The sequence below is a fragment of the Macrobrachium rosenbergii genome, chromosome 15 (assembly GCF_040412425.1).
Source record: "Macrobrachium rosenbergii isolate ZJJX-2024 chromosome 15, ASM4041242v1, whole genome shotgun sequence".
Classification (NCBI taxonomy): domain Eukaryota; kingdom Metazoa; phylum Arthropoda; class Malacostraca; order Decapoda; family Palaemonidae; genus Macrobrachium; species Macrobrachium rosenbergii.
The window spans coordinates 44618943-44642620 of NC_089755.1; the positions used below are offsets into that span (position 1 = coordinate 44618943).

General features: G+C 37.2%; 2 protein-coding genes across 2 annotated transcripts in view; one reads left to right on the forward strand and one right to left on the reverse strand.

The window, feature by feature from the left end:
* LOC136846618 (acyl-coenzyme A thioesterase 9, mitochondrial-like) overlaps positions 1-23678 on the forward strand; it is a 136800-nt gene that overhangs the window by 11967 nt on the left and 101155 nt on the right. The window lies entirely within an intron of this gene.
* Positions 8366-23678, reverse strand: part of LOC136846617 (uncharacterized) — a 77553-nt gene continuing 62240 nt past the window's right edge. Inside the window, exon 4 of the mRNA XM_067117510.1 lies at positions 8366-10413. Within this exon, the coding sequence (XP_066973611.1) occupies positions 10014-10413 (400 nt within the window). The 3' untranslated portion in view covers positions 8366-10013. The remainder of the gene's footprint in view (positions 10414-23678) is intronic.

The following is a 23678-nucleotide window of genomic DNA, read 5'->3' on the forward strand; positions in this document are numbered from 1 at the left end:
CACGAAACATTTTATGTAAGTTCGGCAAACAGAACGTTGCGCAATACTCCTTATATCACCACCTGGCATTTTCCGCTTGAATTAAAGACTTTTTCCGACTTAATCTTGGGGGGTTTTGCCTGTGTTTGACCATTGTCGTTTAAACTGATCCTCACCGAAGTGGAAACACTGGCGATTACGAACCGAGAAAGAACTTAAATTTGTTAGTAAATGGAAGAGTGAGTTGAGTGCCATTTGAAGTAATTTTTCATTTGTTGAGTGCTATTTGAAGTAATTTTTCATTTACCGAGTGCCATTTGAAGTAATTTTTCATTTGTTGAGTGCAATTTGAAGTAATTTTTCATTTGTTGAGTGCTATTTAAAGTCATTTTTCATTCAGGTTATCAGCTACGAATTTTACTTTTCTTATGTATCGTTTTCTGTTCCTTTTGCGTCCGTTTTCTATATTCGTGATGCTTAATTAATGGTTATGCAGTCGTTCAAAGCGTGGAGATCCCGTTACTCTTGAAATGTGGAACGTTCGATTAAACTGGGGAATATACATTTTCTTTTTCAGGTTTTGGACTAAAATGAAAGACTGTGGAATTTTTCTGTGCCTTAGTCTCTTTGACCAACAGCATTTATTTAAAAAGGAAATTAGTTTATTTTTCATATAGTTGCTCTTACTTTCCGCTTACTGGGAGAATACTGAGGAATATAAACGAACGATTGACTTGCATTTTGTTTTTCAGTTAATACAAGGCGTATACATTGTTAGTGGACCTCCTTTCTATTTGTTTTAAGTGTAATGATGCATATATTCCCAGAATATGACCTTGGCAATTTCGACGCCAGATTTCTTTTGACTATCAATCAGTGAGACGCATGAGAACATACAGAATAATTCTCATATTTCTCCCAGAACCGAAAAAATTTACAGTAAGAGGAATGAAATACATTCAGGCATTGGGGCTCAGGCTGACCCCAAAAGGAATAACCTCCTAAATAGCCGAACATATTAATCAAGGAAAACGGTAGCAGGTAAAGATTTCCGAGGCTTTTTGATTGCTACCTTTCTGTTATCGGTTGCAGTTTGTGATGGACGTCATCCTTAGGACGGCCTTATACCAGTAAGCACTCCAGCTCCGTGGAAACTGCGAATAAAATGGACGCAAAATTTGGACCTTTCCTAGATAGTAACCCCCAGGGGTTTTACCCGGTATGTATCCAACTTTGCGGCTTGTTTAGTACAAGCCCGTTGGGGATGACCGTAAAAACACAAACAAAAGACTGTAAATATCATAAAGATAGTGACCCCCAAGAAATATTACTCCAAGATAACGACCCCCGAAAACCCTTGGGGGTTACTATCTAGGAAAGATCTCAAATTTTTACTGAAACCGACTACTTTGGTTTGTTCCTTAGGAGCTGACTGTAAACACTGGAAGCCGATATCTCTAGAGCTAAATCATGACTGGCCGAAGTCACAGTATGTATGGGCCAGCCAGAAGCGAGATAGAATCTCCACTGATGTCGGATTCTGATTTTTACCGTCAGCAAAAAATAAAATGCTTTTATGTTAAGGTTGCATACTAGTTGACAACTCTGTTGCTAAAAGAAGTTACGTCCTTCAAAAATATAACAATTGCAGACACAGCTCAATTGTACGAGTGAGGAAAAGAACCGTGATATCTAGATGTAAAACAGTTCCGTACCAATAAGGGACAATCCTTCCTTTTCGAACAAACCAGATGTGTCCTAATGTTGGCATTTAAGAGTATAAAAGTCCCACTAAGGAAAAACATCTCATATTGGATATATATCAGAATTTCCATTCAAGGTGGTCTTCAGAGCAGCTAACGGGGCGCACTGTAGTTATTACTTAAGATTCTTTGCAGCGTCCCTCCGGCCCCTAGCTACAACCCCTTTCATACCTTTTACTGTACCTCCATTCACATTGTCTTTCTTCCATCTTACTTTCCACTCTCTCCTAATAATAATATTATTTCATAGTGGAACTGCTTTGAGGTTTTCCACCTGTTAAGCGTTTAGAACCTTTTCACCCTCAATTTCCCTTACAGCGCTGAATGACCGTATAGGTCCCCCGGCACTTGTCCTTTGGGCTATGTTTTATATTCCAGTTCCAATTAGGACTGCTTGCGTTTTACTCGTGCATTTGGGAACAGTTGAAAAAAAATATACCTTTAAAACTGGTAGCTGTAGACATTTCCACTGACCGTCTGTTATGGCGAATCTCTTCACTTAAGTTCTTTTCGTCAATAAGTCCTCATAAAAGTGGGTGGCTCTAGAGAAAACGAAACACCAGTCACTGACACGTTCATCCCTTTAGCTCCTGCAACATCAGGTTTACACTGCTACTTTTAAGGTTAATCAGAAACATTAAGAAAACTTACCTCCTATCCTTCCGGTTTTAGATTTTTGTGAAAGAAAACTATTGTGCCTGCTTTGTCCGTCCGTCCGCACTTTATTCTGTCCGCGCTTTTTTCTGTCCGCCCTCTAGCCTCAGTAGCTTTTATTTTATTTAAGGTTAAAGTTGGTCATAATCGTGCTTCTGGCAACAATATAGGATAGGCCACCACAGGGACGTGGTTAAAATTTCATGGGCCGCGGCTCATACAGCATTATACGCAGCCAACCGAAAGATATATCTATTTTCGGTGGCCTTGATTATACGCTGTAATGGCTGTACAGAAAACTCGATTGCGGCGAAGAAACTTCGGCTCATTTTTTACTGGTTTCCTCTTTCTCCTTCCACGAAATCTGGCCATTACGAGTCAAGACTGATCTAACCTCAGGTTCTTTCAAGGATCATTGAGAATTCACTGGAGGATGAATTACTTGGGAAAGTGACGGTCACTCTAAACCTAATGTTAATCTTTGTCGAGGTCAGAGAGAGAGAGAGAGAGAGAGAGAGAGAGAGAGAGAGAGAGAGAGAGAGAGAGAGAGATTTTAGAGACTTTTCACAGGATGGAGGAAGGCGATATAATTATGGAAATGAGAGAATTTAAAGGAGAGAGAGAGAGAAAGAGAGAGATAGTAAGAAAGAGAGAGAGAGAGATTTTAAAGACTTTTCACAGGATGGAGGAAGGCGATATAAATATGGAAATGAGTGAATTTAAAGGAGAGAGAGAGAGAGAGAGAGAGAGAGAGAGACTTCACAGGTTGGAGGAGGGCGATATAGATATGGAAATGAGAGAATTTAAAGGAGAGAGAGAGAGAGAGAGAGAGAGAGAGAGAGAGAGAGAGAGAGAGAGAGAGAGAGGGAGAGAGAGACACTTCACAGGTTGGAGGAGGTTGATATATATATGGAAATGAGAGAATTTAAAGGAGAGAGAGAGAGAGAGAGAGAGAGAGGGGGACTTTTCATAGGCTGGAGGAAGGCGATATAAATATGGAAATGAGAGAACTTAAAGGGGAAAGAGAGAGAGAAGGGGCGGGGGGGCGAGGAAAGAGACATTTACAGGTTGGAGAAAGGAAAGTGATATAAATAGTGAAATGAGAAAATTTAAAGAGAGAGAGAGAGTAAGGGGCGGCTGATAGGGTGTCACACCCTCTTCCAAGGGGAGATAATTAAGAATTCGTACAAATGGGGTGGGGTTATTTGGAAGTCATCTTAGGAGTTACTTTCCTTTGCTATAAATGATAAAATCTCCCTGAAAGCTCCTTATTAAATGTAGACTCTAGCCGGGATCCAAATGTTTATATAGCAATACATAAGAGAAGTCTTAATCATATAAGTGCCCAAGGCTTCTTAGGCGAGCACTTGATTTGCCACTTGGCAACGCCAGTCAAGACATGCAGTGAATTCATCATCATTTAAGCAGCAATTATGTTCTTTGTGATGCGCCGGAAAGATATTTTGAAAAAAAAGCAATTGTAAACTTCAATCCCCTGTTTGGTAGACAGCCATCATCTGCTTCAGTTTTTCTTAAGCAACAACACACACACACACACACACACACACACACATATATATATATATATATATATATATATATATATATATATATATATATATATATATATATATATATATAATATTTATATATATATATATATATATTTATATATATAATATATATATATATATGATATATATATATATATATATATAAAAATATATATATATATATATATATATATATATATATATATATATATATATATATATATATATATATATATATATATATTTGTTTGCTGAATCTTTTTCATTAGTGCTCTCTGTACAGATTAAAAGGGCAGCTCTTTAAATACGAATTACACCTGTGTCACATGTTAGACTTTATGTTCGTATCCCTCGTTCGGTATTTTCTCACGCCACTTATAAATAAATATACCAAAATACAACAAGCATACGTGTGTGTATACACCTCCATAGTTTTGTATTCTATCGCGTCTTTTATCATAAAATACAAGGAAAAAATTTTATACATTATATCAAGCATACGTATCTTATTTTACGTATGTATGTATGTATGTATGTATCACGCTAATCTTCTCACGTATCCTCAGTCACACCATAGCCCAATTAAGGCGGCCTTTAACCAGCCGACACCCTGGGGTGGGGGCGGTGGGGGAGGGGGGGGCGTGTTATTCGACCCACTCAAGCAAATAGTAGCGATGATCCAGACCACTCGAGCGTAATTCACTTACCTGGATTAACCACACGAACAAGTGAAAAGGTAAACCCAGGCGGCCTATAATCACGAGCTAAGTACCTTCTGCGATATTTTGTAGGATTTGATTTGTGGGCAGGATGTGACCGTGGCTATTTCCGTTTCAGCTCAGTGAAAGAGAGACTTGTGCTGTCACAAGATAGAGTTTATGTTTATATATTACCTACAGTTTATTTACGTGCTTTCATAAATACATCATTCAAATATGCACCCACGCACATACCGGTATAGTCATGCGTGAAAAAGACATACTGAAGATTAACACATAAGAATTTGCAGTTTGCACTTATTAATCATTTAAGAAGATAATTAATTAATTGATTTTTTATTTGTTTTTATGAGTGTCCATGAAATTTTGTAAAGGGTAAGCTGAACCAAGAAATTAGATTTGAATGAAGAAAGATTTTTGCGGCAATGACGGGTCTGGTCGTGGGCTAGGCGTTCTCTCTCTCTCTCTCTCTCTCTCTCTCTCTCTCTCTCTCTCTCTCTCTCTCTCTCTCTCTCTCTCTCTCTCTCACACACACACACACACACACACACACACACACACACACACACACAAATATGAAATCTCTCTCTCTCTCTCTCTCTCCCCCTTCCCCCTACAAATATGAATATAGAATATAGATCTCTCTCTCTCTCTCTCTCTCTCTCTCTCTCTCTCTCTCTCTCTCTCAAATATAAGCATAGAGATCCCCTCCCCCTCTCTCTCTCTCTTTCACTCTCTCCCCCACAAATACGAGCATAGAGATCCAAACAGAGGTATTTCCCGGCTTTCGACTTTCTATGCCAAAGAGGGAAATGGAATTATCGCCGACATACAATTTCGTCTGACCTTTGACCTCAGGTGTTGCCGTGAGGAGTAATGCAATTGCAATATTTCCCGTCTGTACTACGTGTGAACGTGGAGATTTCAGCAGATTAACTGAAAACCACAAAAAAACTTCCGCTGTCGAAAAGAACCCAGGACCCAAATCCTCTAATTCTTGCCCGGTGGGTACTGGAGACCACTCTCTTCCTCTCCCACGTCTGTGGACGTATTCCTGAAGGGGTGATAGGTTGGTCCTTTTCCCGTGGGCTCTTATTAAATTTACTCAGTCTGCAATCAAATATACTTAACCAACAATCACGTTTCATGAGAAAACTACAGTTGAAAGTTAAATTATTGAGCCCCCATCATCTTTCCTTTTTCATATTTTGATCAGTACTTTTTATTACTATTTATAGACTAAATTATCTTGATTTACTTCGCATGGATCTGGAAATAAACAGAACTGTTAATCCTCCAAATAACGTTTTCTTGATCATGTATGATTTTCAAGTATCTGGTCACGCAATGACTGGTTAAAGATGATTGCCTTAAAATGTAAATATTATGTGTATTCATTGGCTGTGAACTAAATTCCCGTATTGTAGCGTTGATTACTTGGATGTTTCAAGTATTAATTGTGAATCTCCTTGCAAGACTAACGTTTCTGTAATCTATTTTGATATCGCAACAGTTCCGTGATTTTTCGTAAAAGTAACTATAAGTGCAGGCCACGACCTCTCTCCGGAAATGACCATCGGAGGAAAAGTCCTTTGAAGGCGGTCTGGGACGGAGAGAGGGAATTAATTTTTGGGTAATGATTTCAGTGCAGCCTTTTAAAGTAAGGATGAGGTAATGTGTCTCGACTTCTCTTAGGTTTTAATTGATATTTATGACTTGGGTCACTGTATAGCAGTTTGAAAACAATGCTTCAAGTAAAGTAGGGAAATTTGTCTCTTTCATTTTACTTTTTTTATTTTCCGTGACTTAAAAATAATGTGCTATATTTGTAGCAGTTCGAAAACAATCCTTCAGATAAAAATGGGCAATGTGTCTTTTTTTTCTTACCCAAATTGCATTTTTTAATACTGAAGACAGTCCTTTATTCTGTTCATTTTGGAAGTGTTGGCTATGAATTAAATTGATATTTTCTTTGCATTTTCAAGACAGTTCTCTAAGAAGTCAAAATGAAACGTATCGTTTGTTATTTTTACCTGAAATATAATTTTAACACACTGTGAAATTACTCCTTTATTCCGAAGTCTTAAATCATTTTTTTTTACTCACCTGGTTAACCAATAGAGTACCATATTCACTGGACACAGTCTAGGTACTGTGGTTAGCTGGCGTACATATCAGTAATATGACCTCTAATTATTCCCAAGAGCAAATCACAGTTTATCTTCGCATTCCATAGAGTTATCTTTCCCTCAGAATGGGCCAATGAAGACATTATCAGAATAGACTCCCAACGATTTAAGCGAAGAGAGAGAACGTGGGAGACCGTAATTTTGTGGTCATTTGGTTAACAGTACACGGTCAGTTTCCGGTGTTAATAGGGGGGCGTTCTCTAATGTCGCATTACCCAAGGGGACCCTTTTGACATCTTAAGGTTATTATTATTATTATTATTATTATTATTATTATTATTATTATTATTATTATTATTTACTTATTTATTTATTTATTTATTTATTTCGTTTAAGAATATTGCTTTACTGCAAGCGTTCCTTATAAGATTTCCATTCGTCCTAACTGGTCGACAAAATTTGCTTCAGAAAATTCACTAACCGTTATTTTTTTTTTAAATCATGATAAGTGAATATGCAGAAGCATTCTTAAAGAAGAGGCTTGAATGATCATTTACGTTGAAGGCAATAATAATAATAATAATAATAATAATAATAATAATAATAATAATAATAATAATAATAATAAAGAATGCCTTTTCTGTGTTGACAGTAAATATCCTCAGCCAATATCAAAAAGGCTAATCGTGATTGGTGGAACCCCGTGCAGATCGCTCACCATTGGTTAAAATGATATCGGCTGTGGATATTTATTGTAATTTTTAAATAAAGAAAAACGAAAAACTGACCATAAAATATTTAGTTAAACATTCACACCAGGCAAAGAAACTCTCTTGTAAAATAGGACAAGTAATGAAAGATTTGAATCCTGTAATTTTAATATCACAGACTTTGAATACAATAAGACGTGTACTGTACTACAAAATGTACAAATTAATTACAGAAAATACAGTGAAGCAGCTCGATACAACTACATCAATAAGGCTAGAAGCTCTATTGCGGTTAGTGAAACGTATTTACAGTTTGTAATGTCAAGTGTAATTGCAGCTTGTTATGCAGTTAGTTGTAAGCCGTTTGCAATGTTATTTTGAATGTTTTATGAATTTGTTTCATCATAAAAACTGGCCTTTTTTAGCGGCAAAAAGGTCGATTCACGATGAGAGAATTAAAAACTCCTCGGAAACTCGTGTATTTTATTTTGTTTTTGCACAGTATATTGACGTTTTTATATATTTATGTAAATTATATATATATATATATATATATATATATATATATATATATATATATATATATATATATATATATATATATATATATATATCTATATATATGATATAAATATATACATATATAATTAGAATTTATATATATATGTATATATACATACATACATATATATATATATATATATATATATATATATATATATATATATATATATATATATATATATACTGTATACATTGTAATCTCAAGTTAATAAACTTTATTTCTTACCATATTCAACAATCTCTTTCTTAGGACCACACCACATTCCCGTTTCAAGGGCCTCAATATACTGTTAATTTTTTTTTTTCAGTCTGTATCAGTCTGCTTGTGTCTGCCTGTTAGAAGGATCGGGGTTAGTAAAACTAAAACAGTTAAGTTCATTGCTAAGGAAGAGACAAGGACCCAGATGGCTTGTGTATTTGTGTTTTAATTAAGCTCTTTAGCAGTCATCAAGTATGTGGGAGACTTGACATGAAGACCATTTGTTTGTCTGTCTGCTTGCTCTCTCTCTCTCTCTCTCTCTCTCTCTCTCTCTCTCTCTCTCTCTCTCTCTCTCTCTCGTATGAAAGAGACCCGACATGACCATTTACCTAACTCTACTTGCCTTCTCTCTCTCTCTCCTCTCTCTCTCTCTCTCTCTCTCTCTCTCTCTCTCTCTCTCTCTCTCTCTCTCATTATGAAAGTAGACCCAAGAAGACCATTCATTTATATATCTGTCTGCTTGGTTTACCTCTCTCTCTCTCTCTCTCTCTCTCTCTCTCTCTCTCTCTCTCTCTCTCTCTCTCTCTCTCTCTCTCTCTCTCGTATGAAAGAGACCCGACATGACCATTTATACAACTCTCTGCTTGCCTTCTCTCTCTCTCTCTCTCTCTCTCTCTCTCTCTCTCTCTCTCTCTCTCTCTCTCTCTCTCTCTGTTGCTGGAGTCCCACAGACAGTTACTTCATCGCACAAAGCCATCTTTATTTTAAAAAGTCTCATTGAGGACGCCATGAATAAAACAACCTCAATCTGCAAACAATTCTCTTAAGTCATTTCACGGTGATGTAATTATTTGGGTAATGATATTCAACATCACGAAGCGTGTGCAATTAAGTAACACGATGCTGTTTGTGAAACTGGATAATTTCAGTCGAAAGATTAACGTGGGAATGATATTTCATGTTATTTATCAAATTCGAAAACAGCGTATTTGTTGGAAAGCGTGATTCGTTCGTTAGAAGTGCACTGAGATAAAAGGTAAATTTTAAGTACAGCTTAGTGAAATTAGTAATTGAGTAATTATGCAAAGATAAAATAGCACGCGTAATTTTTACAGATTAATGAGATCGCCTTAGATTGCGAACTTTACATCATAAATGTGTCTAGTCTGATTTGAGAGCTTTTGAGAATATAAAAATAGTAAATAGCAAAGAATCTACACCACAAAACCGAACAATTTACATTTTACGACGAATTTTTGATCTTTAATGTCAATCACGATTCGAAGAATTACACTTAGCAAGGCATTTTTGGTCTACGTAAGCGTCACTAAATAGTGAAAGGAATTTAAATTGAGTTCACGTGATAACAAAACATTCAGGTTAAGAGATTACTGAAACGTGAATGTCAGATTTACTTCAATTCTGGGTTTGCTACTGACTGTTTTTTTTAGGTTTATGCGAAGACTCGTAATATACCAATCCATCATTGGCACGAGAATGAACAAAAAAATGTAACTGTCCAACGGAATGAACAGGTATACACAAATACAATTATTTTTCTTTTCCTTCAATTCTGGGTTTGATACTGAGGTTTATACGAAGTTTCTTAATATACCAATTCATTACTGGAACGCGGATGAACACAAAAAAAAAAATATTTAATTGTCCCACGGATTACACAATATACACAAATATCATTATCTTTCTTTCCTTCTTGAAAGCGAAGGAATTGAGGAACAACTCCTAACCAGCCACAGGGTCTGAATACTTCTCCCAAGGCGACACGCCCGCATTCGTCAAGCCGAAGGGCGTGGTCCCCGCCACTGGCTTACCGGGAGGAGGAAGAGGAGGTCTCTGGGATGCCTTCCTCTCCTCCTGCGGTCTACCCTGGGAGCTGTGGTTGCTGTAAACCGACCTCCGAGGACTACCCATTCTGTCCTCGGAGGACCCGCTCCGAGGACTCGTCGTTCGGACGAAGTTGTCCAGGTGGTCCCACGACCACGAGTAGTCGATCTTCAGGTGGCCTCGGGAGCCGACGGAGAGGTTCGTCGGTCTGTAAGTCGGCTCGACGAAGGAGATGGTCTCGCTCCACGAAGAGTCGGAGCCGCCGCAGCTGCTGCAGGAACTGCTGCAGTCGTCACTTCTGCGGGAGGAACAATGGCGACATTAGTATGAAGAATACACAATTAAATAAATATTTCCTGGTTATTAGAATGACATCAGTGATGCCGTATGAGCATTTGCAAGAAAAATATGCGTATTTTTGTGTCAGTTGAAAAAATGATAATGGAAAATGTCTTACGCCATGAAAACGAACAAAACTGGAAAGAGAAATTGATCATTTGTCAACAGCTCAGTGGCAAAAATCGATTTATCACCAAAGACATTTTGCAACCAAGGAGTGAAGGCAAGACTATTAACATCTCAACCGAAACAGAAAATCAGAAAAAAAGAGAGAAACAAAAACTCAAAAAATCATAAAGGAAAATAGTTGATCTTGGAAGCCATTTGCATCATAATTGCAAGAGACCTGCCCCGTCACTATTGCCATCAACATCATCATTATGGAAACCATATTTTTCTTGGGTCTTTTATGCTTATGATCTTTCATTTATCAGTACTGTAATATCAGCTTCGTGACGACATTCCCCATAAACTGAACGCTGAAATGGTAAACTTTAGGCTCTTACTAGAGCACAATTTTTTTTTTTTTTTTTTTTTTTGAGCTTGAATTTTAAGTCAGTGGCCCCTGTGGGCTTGTTCCACATGAATAGGCTTCATCCTCTGAGTTGTTATTATTATAACTCAGAGGATGGAATAATAATAATAATAATAATAATAATAATAATAATAATAATAATAATAATAATAATAATAATGTCATACTTTGTAGATGCTCCAAAAATAAAATAATATTAATAATAATAATAATAATAATAATAATAATAATAATAATAATAATAATAATAATAATAATAATAGTAATAGTAAGTCATGCTTTGTAGATGTTCCAAAACTAAAATAATAATAATAATAATAATAATAATAATAATTATAATAATAATAATAATAATAATATGTCATACTTTGTAGATGGCCCAAAATTCAAGTCGACACGTTCTTTTAAGCTATGCCAAACGATCGTGTTCGTATGCCCTCGGTTTTTCATTTAGTATTAGGTACGTGTTTCTTTTGATTGATGGCAAAATGCAGTAGACACCGGAATTCACGCTTGTCTCGACACGACCATATCGGCGTCTTCTTAGACCTCAGTTAGTTTTTCCTGTTCAAAATATCCTTTTCATCTTACCTTTTTCATTTTAAAACCTCAACAAACTGCAACAAAGTGAACTTAAAAGACAATCGACTTTACACTGGAAAACCAGTCATGGTCTGCAGAAGCTGCCAAAAAATTTTGAAAGAATTTCCAATCGTAAATTTCGAGAACATATTGATGTAAAAAAAAAAAAGACCTTGGAACTACATTTAACGTTCTTTAGCACCTCATTATTTTTCAGCCGTTGGTTTTTATTTCAAATTGTTAGGAAAGAAACCATTTCACGGATAACATAATGCCATCCATGTAAAACTAGAATTGCCTTTTATATTTTATTTATTATTATTTTTTTTTTGTGATGTAAATATCTCGTAATGGTAACAAAAGATGAGGTATCTCGAACAGACATTGCTGAATCATGCTGTATAATATTAATCCAACCAGAAAGCTTTTCAAAAGAATGAAGAACAAAAGTTGCTCGCTTGATAATTATAAATTATGTTGGACTCCCACCTTTAGGAAATCGAGACAATTTTGACGAAAGCCCTCACCCCCCACTCCAAAATCATGCATGCACCACCACCACAGAAGAGAATAAATTTCATGAAGGAAAAACTGTAAAAAAAAAAAACATATTTTACGAATTATGGCACCGATTCCTCCACAGCCATCAAAATTTTACTTTTGCTATTTGATCTTCTTTTCTTTAGAATGAAATAAAAAAAAAAAAAGGAAAAAGGCTGCTGCTTGGCAAATATAGCCGCTAGAGAATAATATGTACAACTCGAAGAAAGGAAGGTAGAAACACAATGACGATTGGCAACACGCAAAAGGAATTCATATTGGTTCGCTTTATAATCAGTTTTTTCAGCGCAATCGAGTTTTCTGTACAGCCACTACAGCGTATAATCAAGTCCACCGAAAATAGGTCTATCTTTCGGTGGTTTCGGTATAATACTGTATAAGCCGCGGTCCACAACCACGGCCTGGTGGTGGCCTATCCTATATCGTTGCCAGAAGCACGATTATGGCCAAAGTTAACCTTAAATAAAATAAAAATTACTAAGGCTAGAGGGCTGCAATTTGGTATGTTTGATGATTGGAGGGTGGATGTTCAACGTACCAATTTGCAGCCCTCTAGCCTCAGTAGTCTTTATTTCATTTAAGATTAAAGTTAACCATAATCGTGCTTCTGGCAACGGTACAGGATAGGCCATCACCGGGCCGTAATTAAAGTCTCATGGGCCGCGTCTCATACAGCGAGTATACCGAGACCCGCAAAGACAGATCTATTTTCGGTGGCCTCATGATTGCTTGCTAGCGGCTGCTGAAAAGCCAGTTGCGCCAGTTTCTTCGGCACCATTTTGTACTTGTTTTAATAACGCATGGATTCCGCAAATTAACTGGAATTTCGTCAGTATCATCCGCATATAACTCTTCTCTCCACTGCATAACCAAATAAAGTCGAACGCTTGTGTTATCAATCTTCCGGAACGATGTGCATCAAAAGGTCTCGAACTTTCATTGGCTACGAGAGCCAAGGTTTTGGAGAGCAAATATGGCGCCGGATATTTACGAACAACCCGCTAGGTTTCGTAAGATATCCAATCTACTGCTGATATGTATGTTGTTTTTGTTAACTTTTCAAGTGTTAAGTGACACACGTACAGGATTACGGATACATTGAAAGATGAAAGGAGGGTTGTGTAGGAAGACGTAAATGGAAAGAGAAAGGAGAGGAAGAGACTGGAAAGGTGTTTTGTTTCCTGGTTTCAAGACCAGTGCTGTTTCATGCAATGAAATTCATTATGTGTCTTCTTCGTAGTCATTCATTTACAGTTCTTACGAAAATAATTGTCTCTCTCAGTTTTTTTGTGTGCAGATCTTCATCACGAAGTATTTCTGTTTAATGTAACATACAGAGAGAGAGATTTGTTTGCAAGAGTGATTTCGCTTTCATCATTTATTCAGACAAGGTTAATATATTTTTCCGCAAACCCAAGAGCTTTTATTTTGCACTTGGTTTATGTTGTTAGAGAGAGAGAGAGAGAGAGAGAGAGAGAGAACGTGAACACAAGCTTGCGTTCTTCCACATTCGCAAACCTTGCGTGGTGTTTCCTCTGCAAACCCACGATTTATCTTAATATTACTAATGCTTCCAGTGGCAGTGAGCGCACGAGGAAGCACATTAAAAAAAAATAGAAATAAAGATAAAAAGGGTGGGTACAAGTGAGGGGTGGGAGGGTGGGAAGACCGGGCGGTTGTGGGTGGGGTATTTCCAACAGCAGGAGACCTTGAATCGTCACGACCTTTTTTTTTTCACCTTTTTTTTTGGCTTGTTTTTTTTTTTCTCTGCCTTTTTCACCCCCTCTGCCTTTGTTATGCAGTGCATGGAAGTTCTTGGAAGCAATTAAGTGACCAACGCGGTTCACTTGTTGCTTTGGCGGCTCGTCTTAAAGGTCTAGATAGCTGCATCGAAAATTTCAAAAGTCAAGTTTAATGCTTTATATCAGATACTTTCGAAGCGTCATGAAGATGAGATTATTAATGCCGTAATAGAGGCGATATTAATATTTTCTAAAAAGAATTAGCACCTTGTGAGCGATGGGATTCGTGTAATTATTAAGAAAATAGATAAAACATTATTAATGAGATTAATACCGTAATAGAGGTGATTTTAATATTTTCTAAGAAGAATTAGCACCTTGTGGGCGATGGGATTCGTGTAATTATAAAAAAATAGATAAAACATTATTAATGATTTGGTTAATGCGTTATGGCAGGTGATATCTGTGTTACAGAAATTGAGATGGGTGAAATTTTTTCTGTTTTATGTCTGTATAATTATTTATATATTTCTTATGAAACTAATTACTTTAGATAACTTTGTTTGTTGACCTGTATCAAGTAAAGTATTTGCTCTAAGTCATTAATAATAATAATAATAATAATAATAATAATAATAATAATAATAATAATAATAATAATAATCTTACTTCATGCAAAACAATTCATCCAACTAATAATAATAATAATAATAATAATAATAATAATAATAATAATCCTACGTAATGCAAAACAATTCATCACCTTAATAATAATAATAATAATAATAATAATAATAATCCTACTTCATGCAAACAATTTATCCACCTAATAATAATAATAATAATAATAATAATAATAATAATAATAATAATAATAATAATAATAATAATAATAACCTTATAAGAATTTCCCTCTCCACAGAACTGTTAACGTTTTTAGTCTCCCTTCCTAAGTCCGCCCAAAAAAAAAAATTGAAAAATAAAATAAAAACTTGCCGCTTCACCTGTCCTGAAAGAGACAAAGACTCAGTGCAGAAAATAACGCACAAAAAAAAGTAAGAGCATTATTTCCAATTATCCCCAATAACGTCCCAATTACACGGCCGGATTGCATGAGAGCTTAGTAAGCAATGGTGTTATCAAGATTTTTTTTGCTGTCTATAACAGTAGGAAATAGTTTTATCAAGATTATTTTTTCTTTCTATAACATTTCGTTTTAGTCTTTATAAGTGCCCGACGTTTTGCAAATTTACAGAAGATTATGTGCCCTTTTACGAATTGTTTAAAGAAAATTGTGTGTCCCTTTTACAAATTAGTTACAGAAAGCCTTTTACAAGTCGTTTATGAAAAATTATGTTTACCTTTTACAAGTCATTCATAGAAAATTGTGTATCCCCTTTTACAGATCATTTACAGAGAATTATGTATCCCTTTTACAAATCATTTATAGAAAATTATGCATCCCTTTTACAAGTCATTCATAGAAATTATGTCTCTCATTTACAAACCATTTACATAAGATTATGTATCCATTTTACAAAACATTTATAGAAATTATGTATCTCATTTACAAATCATTTACATAAAATTATGCATTCCTTTTACAAGTCATTTATAGAAAACGTAACGCCAGTAAGTAGAACGCAATCAGTCAGTGAGCCGAATTGTTGGGTGGTCCAGACCAGCGTCGGGCAGACACACCGAGCATGCGCATCAATCACTCCGCGTAATTACGTCATTACAGCGGCCGTAATGATCGTAGAAGCAATGAGCTGCTGAGAATGATAACGTAGCTGCGATATGACATTACGCTGCTAAAGCGTATATTCCGAAGACCCTTTTTAATAGAACTCATAGTTTTGGTTTGATAGATAGCCGTTGCTAACTAGGAATTTGTAAGCCAATAGCTGCTAGTTTTTAAGTTTTCTGTAAAAGAATACTATTGTGACGGCTTTGTCTGTCTGTCCGTACTTTTTTCTGTCCGCATTTTTTCTGCCCACCCTCAGATCTTAAAAACTCCTGGGGCTAGAGGGCTGCAAATTGGTATGTTGATCATCCGCCATCCAATCATCAAACATACTAAATTGCGGCCCTCTAGCCTCAGTAGTTTTCATTTTATTTAAGGCTAAAGTTTGCCATAATCGTGAGGCCAAGCCACCACAGGGCCGTAATTAAAGTTTCATGGGCCGCGACTCATACAGCATTATACCGAGACCACCGAAAGATAGATCTATTTTCTGTGGCCTTATCATACGATGTACATAAAACTCGATTACGCCGAAGAAACTTCGGCGCATCTTTTACTTGTTTTATGCAGTTTAAATATCTCTCATGTGTCGTGTTTTCTTTTTTCCTGGCTTAGGGTGCTGTAAATCTAACATATCTGTGCACGGCGTCTTGTAAATTTCAACTTTAACTTACTCCCGTAGGGAGGGGTTAGTGCCGTCATTGCACCTCTTACGGTGCACTGTAGTCATTACTTCAGGTTCTTTGCAGTGTCCCTTCGACCCGTAGCTGCAACCCCTTTCATTCCTTTTTCTGTAGCTCCATTGGTATTCTCTCTCTTCTATCTTACTTTCCACCCTCTGCTAACAATTGAGTTGTAGTGCGACTGCGAAGTTTTCCTCCTGTTACACCTTTCAAACCTTTTTTACTCTCAATTTCCCTTTCAGCGCTGAATGACTTAATAGGTCCCAGCGCTTGGCCTTTGGCCGAAATTCTATATTCTGTTCTGTTCTCAGCTTTTAACTTGCGTCTTAGTTTAATCGGCCGTGAAAATGCTAAGAAATTTGAAGAGACAATGGCGTAACTGATCTTTTAAGCCACCCGTGATGGAAAGTTTCACTGTTAAGAAAATTAATTGAACAAAATTTTCTGCGTCGGGAGAAATTCTCTTGAATGCAACGCTAGAATTCGATACCAAGGTTCCATCCGAAATCTTTTCGACGTCAGTGACCATAGTCTCTGTAACGCCTGATTACGTGAACAGATAAAAAGAATCGCGTCATTTCTTAGAAGCAAATGGCTATTTATGCTAAATTAGACAGTGGTTAATTGATGGATTAGGGGAAGTAATCTGGCTTCACAACGGTAAAGAGCATCGACAGTGTGATAAATTATGGTTGGGTAAATACGAAAGCGCTAAAAAATAATTTATGACTTATGATTTGTGTAGCTTCATTTATACATTCCGAGCTCTCGTATATAGCTAAGGTAGGACTGAAAAGCTTATCTTTAAACTAGGAAATGGAGAGAGAGAGAGAGAGAGAGAGAGAGAGAGAGAGAGAGGCGCCGGCACGTCACCCAGTCCTGCTAGCTAATTCATCAGCCTGGAAAAGATAAACAGAAGGCCAGATTGTTCGTAATCCAGTCCATTGTTGTTGCTATTCTTTGTAATTAAGTAGCGTATCTTTAACACATGAATTCATTCAATTCATTATACTCAGTTGTAGCGTATCTTGAATAAATTAATATATTCAACATTATTATAATCAATAGGGTCAATGAATGGCTTAGAAACTACTTTCAACGGTTACATGTTACCCGAGAACCAGCGGAGTGAACGAGTACCTTTTTTATTTTTTTATATTTATTACATATTTCACTGGTACATTATGTTTACAGTCATTTCCGAAAATTGATTTCACATAACATATCATAAATCTATCGAATGAAATTAAGTTATCATAGCTACATATATATGTATTATTTGTGTAAAGGCAATTATGGCCTAAGCAAGGCTTAAGGTAAGCTTAACTATACGAAACAGCCAAAGTGAGGTTTGGGACGGTACACAATGTCCCTAGGGTCGAACCTCGTCGTCCCAACTCTCTTTTACGTTACAGTCATATATTACTGTCTAGGCACAGTTCGTATAATAATAATAATAATAATTAAAGCCATTGTAAAATGGAAGTATTTGTGCACAAGAGTCATTGGAACCTGAATTTCTTCTTTTTTTCGTCATAATCATGATGAAAATATGAGAATGTTATACAACAAATTTCGGAAAAGGACAAAGCAGTGATAAACGACAAGAAATGAGACACTTGCAACCTTGAAGCGATTATTGTGTCTATGTTCAGTGAGCAAAAAAATAATAAACATTAGAAGAACATTTACTCGATTGCCACATTCATTCTCACCGCAATAAAGAACCCAAAAACATTTGTAGTTTTTTCATGTTAAAATTGTAAAAGTGATGCTGGGGATATCAATTCAATATGGCCAAACAAGATAAATGTTTGTAGGCCTAATCTTTATGACTGAAAGAATTCGTTGGATAGAGATATTCAAAAGGACAATGCGGCAGATTGTAACGATCTCAATGGACCCCATGATAATATAAAAAAGATAAAAAGTAGTTCGTTAATGCAATTGAACTATTACGCATCACTACTGTTATTGATGTGATCGAGTGAACAGGGATACTACAGAAGTATCTGAAACACTAGTACCTGTATATGGTTGCAACGTATATATAGTGTTTTTATGGGATTTTTAACCTCATGGTATACTGTTAGATTACAGTAAAAGACATTCACGTAATGTTTTCTTTTATAAACCGACCGATCTCACGCTCGTTTAAGCGTCTCATCGGAACTTAACGAGCAGAAACCAGAAGGCAAAAACTTAAATGAAGAATTACTCAAGGCCGGGCCATTGCGCAGCCTTGAAAATTCGGGTTGCATAAGAAAGACAGGAGGTGGAAGGGAGACCAAGATCAAGGGTACACTACGAAAAGAGATAATTGGCAAGGAAGGACGGATGTAAGAGGCAATGTGGAGAATACTTAGAGAAGCTTTTGTGACTTTCCCAAATGATAAGGCGTAGGTTAACATCTCGCTTGTATTCTAACTACATTAAATCAAGTTTGACTATGAGTTCCTGCGTCAGTTTTCACGAAACAGGGCAACTTCCACTAAGATGTTTTTCCCCCCCTGATTCGTTCCCTGTAAAATCTGTAAAGTCCTCCACTGGAGAAGACGACCTTGATGTATAATCTCCGGAGATGAGTCACAAGCAATTTTCCAGCCGGTTGTAGTGATGAATGTTGGTTGACTCTAGACCGTGGAGTGGAAATGGGAATTAAAATTTTAGGCCAAAGGCCATGCGCTGGGACCTATGAGGTCATTCAGCGCTGAAAGGGAAATTGAGGGTAAAATGGCTTGAACGGTGTAACGGGAGGAAAATCTCGCAGTTGCACTATGAAACAATTGTTAGAAGAGGTTGGAAAGTAAGATGGAAGAGAGAAAATGTGAACGGAGGTGCAGTAAAACGACTGAAACAGATCGCAGCTAGGGCCGAAGGGACACTGCAAAGAAGCCTAAGTAATGCATACAGTGCGCCACTTTAGGTACACTGACGGCAATACCGTCCTAGGGGTGACTCTAGACCGTAAATATATAGTTACTACTGCCTCCCTAAAGCTTTACCCGGGGATTTTAAACACTCACGCCAGTCCCAAGCAAGGTTGGCAGAGCAGGATCAAGCAGTGTTAACAGAGAAAATGATCCTTGATGGAACTTAACTTATAGAGGTCCCACTGAGGCCCAAGGGCCAGCTGAGATTGTTCGAGTGTCACCTGACGGATGTCTTTACCAGCTGACGATACCAGACTGGAAACGGGAGAAGAGCCAAAGGGATAAGAGTGGAAATCCAGAGAACTGGAACCACTAGGAGAACGAGAAGTCATGATTTTGCCAGAACAGGACGAGGGATCTTACGATACATTCGGGATATCTGGTTTTGGCCTCGTAATGGGGTAGTGCCATCACTGCACCTCAAGCGATGCACTGTAGGCATTACTTAAGGTTCTTTGCAGCGCCCCTTCGGCCCCTAGCTGCAACCTCTTTCATTCCTTGTACTGTACCTCCTTTCATATTTTCTTTCTTCAGTCTTATTTTCCACCCTCTCCTAATAATTGTCTCATAGTGAAACTGCAAAGTTTTCCTCATTTTACGCCTTTAAAACCTTTTTACTGTTGATTTCCCTTTCAGCGCTGAACGACCTCCTGGGTCCGAGAGCTTGGCCTTCTGCCTAAATTTTATTTTCCATCCCATTCCTTTACCAGAGAAGTAAAAATATTCCTACCAAGGAGGAAAGGAGGCGCTAACAGGAAGAGCAAGTCGCAGGATGGATGACATTCTTGTTGTCATCAAGGAAACTGTAAGCATTCTTAAAAACCAGTAAAAATGCAGTAAAAAAAAAAAGTCCCTTAAGGAAGGCGGTCAGACTACGTAAGAGGCTCTCCACGGGAAGGTTATTCCGCAGGAATAAAAGGAGGAATCTTACTCTTAAAATAACCATCGTCTGGAAGATTAACACAGTAATGGAAGAGGCACAACTTTCATAGATTTTCAGAAACTGAAAGGAGATAATCAGTCTGGAAACAAAACTGGTTTCTATGTCTTCGAGTGAAATTTTGTAACTAAGGGAGAAGGATGACTAAGAATATTGCCTTCCCAATTTTGTTTTTTGTTTTTTATATATTGGCAATAGTGGTAATAGTAGTAATAGTACTAGTAGTAGTAGTAGTTCACAAGGACAACCACACTACATTACATAAACCACCCTAATTATTTCTGTCTGGGCGTGAGGACATGAACCAATAACCACCACTAAATCGAGACGCCTCAGAAAAAATCGGGTGTTAGACATTTCATACCGAACGGTATTTACCTAACGGGTTCTGGAATAACAAACGGATAATTTTAGAGGAAGCCAAATGAACGTGTTGGGTGGGGAGGGGAGGGTGTTCGGGTGGGGGTGGCGGTATGTGGACAGGATTTGTTAAATGGGTGGAGCGCTGTCTAATAATGATAAATAGCGGTTTGTGACGTCACTTCCTGCTCCCCACGGGGATTGACATCCGCTATCATGCACACAACAATGGCATCGTTAAATCTCTTCTCTCTCTCTCTCTCTCTCTCTCTCTCTCTCTCTCTCTCTCTCTCTCTCTCTCTCACACACACACACACACACACACACACACAGACGGGTTGGATTATCAAAGAAAATATAACGTTTTTCAAAATATGAAATTTACTCTCTCTCTCTCTCTCTCTCTCTCTCTCTCTCTCTCTCTCTCTCTCTCTCTCTCTCTCTACACACACACACACATACACACACACACAAACACTCAAAGGTTGGATTATCAAAGAAAAGATAAGGTTTTTCAGAGTATGAAATTTTACACACACTCTCTCTCCAAAATAGGAAATTTTACAAAGGCAAGTCCCAGTAAAGCGATATTTAACTTTATTCTGTGCAAGGTCCGTAAAGCACAAATACCGAAAAAAAATTTAAAAAAATAAAAAAAACACTGTAGTCTGTGGAAGTACAAATAATTTAATGGAAGAAGCAAAGTAAAAAAAAAAACGCATTACAGAACAAATACCGAAAAAAAATAAATAAAAAAATCAACGGAATAGCCTCTGGAAGTACAAATAATTGAATGGAAAAGCCAAAGAAAAAAAAAACTCATTACAGAACTGTCGTTGTATGAATAACCTTCAACATGAGAAAAGGCGTTACGACCTCCCCAGTCTTCCTCCTAAGACTCTTAAGAGTAAGAGAGTTTCCCAGCATCATTTGGGGTAATGAGCAAAAGCCTTAAGACTTAAAATATTACTCGTTTGCCTTGGGTACGTGAGGGAAGACAGAGATGTAATCCATCAACGGATGAGTGAGTTGGTGAAACAGTTTTTTTTTTTTTTATTTTCCTGTTACGGAATGGTTACTGAATCCTCAGTGCTTGGGGGTCTTGGTGTTTCTTTTATTATTATTATTATTATTATTATTATTATTATTATTATTATTATTATTATTATTATTATTATTATTTTATTATATATATTTTGTATATGTTTATATATATATTATATATATATATATATATATATATATATATATATATATATATATATATATAAATGTTACAGGCGAATGTGAAACCAGGCATTTCGCGAACTGCCTGAAATTTCAGGCAGATAACGAAATGCACTTACGGACATTTGATCACGCCGCCCAGGGGCTAGTACTAAACACGGCGAAACAGTGACTCACCTACTCTGTTTCGCAGTCTTTAGTACTAGCCCCAAACGAGGGCGACAAATCAAATGTATGTCGCCGTGTTTAGTACTAGCTCCTGGGATCAAATGTCCCTAAGTGCATTTCGCTATCTGCCCGAAATTTCCAGGCAGTTCGTGAAATGCCTGTTTTCTTATTTGCCTGTCACAAATATTATATATATATTATATATATATATATATATATATATATATATATATATATATATATATATATATATATATATATAATAAGAAAGAGATATAAAAACATACTAACAGGTGTCACGCTTCTTTGTGTCCACATAGGTTCGATTACAGTTACCAATACACTAACAAGAGCATTCGTTTTGCTTAACAAGCTAAATCTGTCACTTCGTTCAGTGACTAAAATTACAAATCTTATTTATCAAGAGTCTTTTAGATCCGTTCATTACTTGACTTTTCCGCTGAGCTGAAACGTCGCTGAATTTATCATCATTACTGGGTATATAAAAAACGAAATTTGGCCGGAAACTTTGTTGGCCTTAAACCAGGCAGAGAAATTATGGGTTTCTCTAATTCGACAGGAAACGAAGTGGGGGTGGGGGTTTTGGGGGGGATAATTCCAGTTTATCCTGCTGGAAAAGTGTATTATCCTCGCAAGTAGGATAAGGCTTACCCTAGAGTTTCCAACCACTGTTTTCAAATCTCGGGCTCCCGCAGGGTAGTAGGAGTAGTGCTGTAAGTGCATCTCACGCGATGCACTGTAGGCATTACTTGATGTTCTTTCCCGTGTCCCTTTGGCCCCTAGCTGCAGCCCCCTTCATCCCTTTTACTGTACCTCCTTTCATATTCTTTTTCTTCCATCTTACTTTCCACCCTCTTCTAACAGTTGTTTCATAGTGCAACTGCGAGGTTTTCCTCCTGTTACACCTTTAGTACCTTTGTACTCCCATTTCCCTTTCAGCGCTGAATGATCTCGTAGGTCCCAGCGCTTGTTCTTTGGCCTGAATTTTATATTCCAGTTCGTTCCATTCAGATTTCAGGCCACGCCATGTAGCCGCTGTACCATTGGTTTAGGAAAAGGACAATCGTACACAATCCTTATTCGTCGATATGCTGTTTGTAACCTTACCGTCGAAGATGACGATAGCATAAGAGATGATCGAAAAGACTTAAGTTCCTGTCATCGAGACGTTACGTACCGCTCTGTTGCTTGGACTAAAGTGCCTTCATTCTGCCGGGCCCGGACAACGGCACTTCTAAACGTGGGGTTTTTATTTCCCCAAAGCTATATATGTGTGTGTGTGTATATATATATTTGTCAAATAAAATCCGACAGAAATTTAAGTCATTCTGCCGGGGCTGGACAACGGCACTTCCAAATGTGGAGTTTTTATTTCCCTCAGGCTACATGTGTCTGTGTGTATGTATTTGTCAAATGAAATCCGACGGAAATTTAAGCCATTTTAGTTATTACAGGTGCAAGCACTGAAGATCCCTATTACTAAAGGGCAGACAACGTTTTTGTAATCAGTTATCGATCGCGAAAAATTTTCCCCGATACGCTGACGCTGTTTGACAACAATGTACCTACTCACTGAATGTGGTTCCGGCCGCTTTCTCAAAGTGTGTGTGTGTGTGTTTGTGTGTTTGTGTGTAAAGGGGGGCGGGGGATTCAGCGTAAGTAACGCTAGCATTCCCTTAAAACCAACGCAATTTCTTGCACTGTTTGCAACATTCATGATGTTGG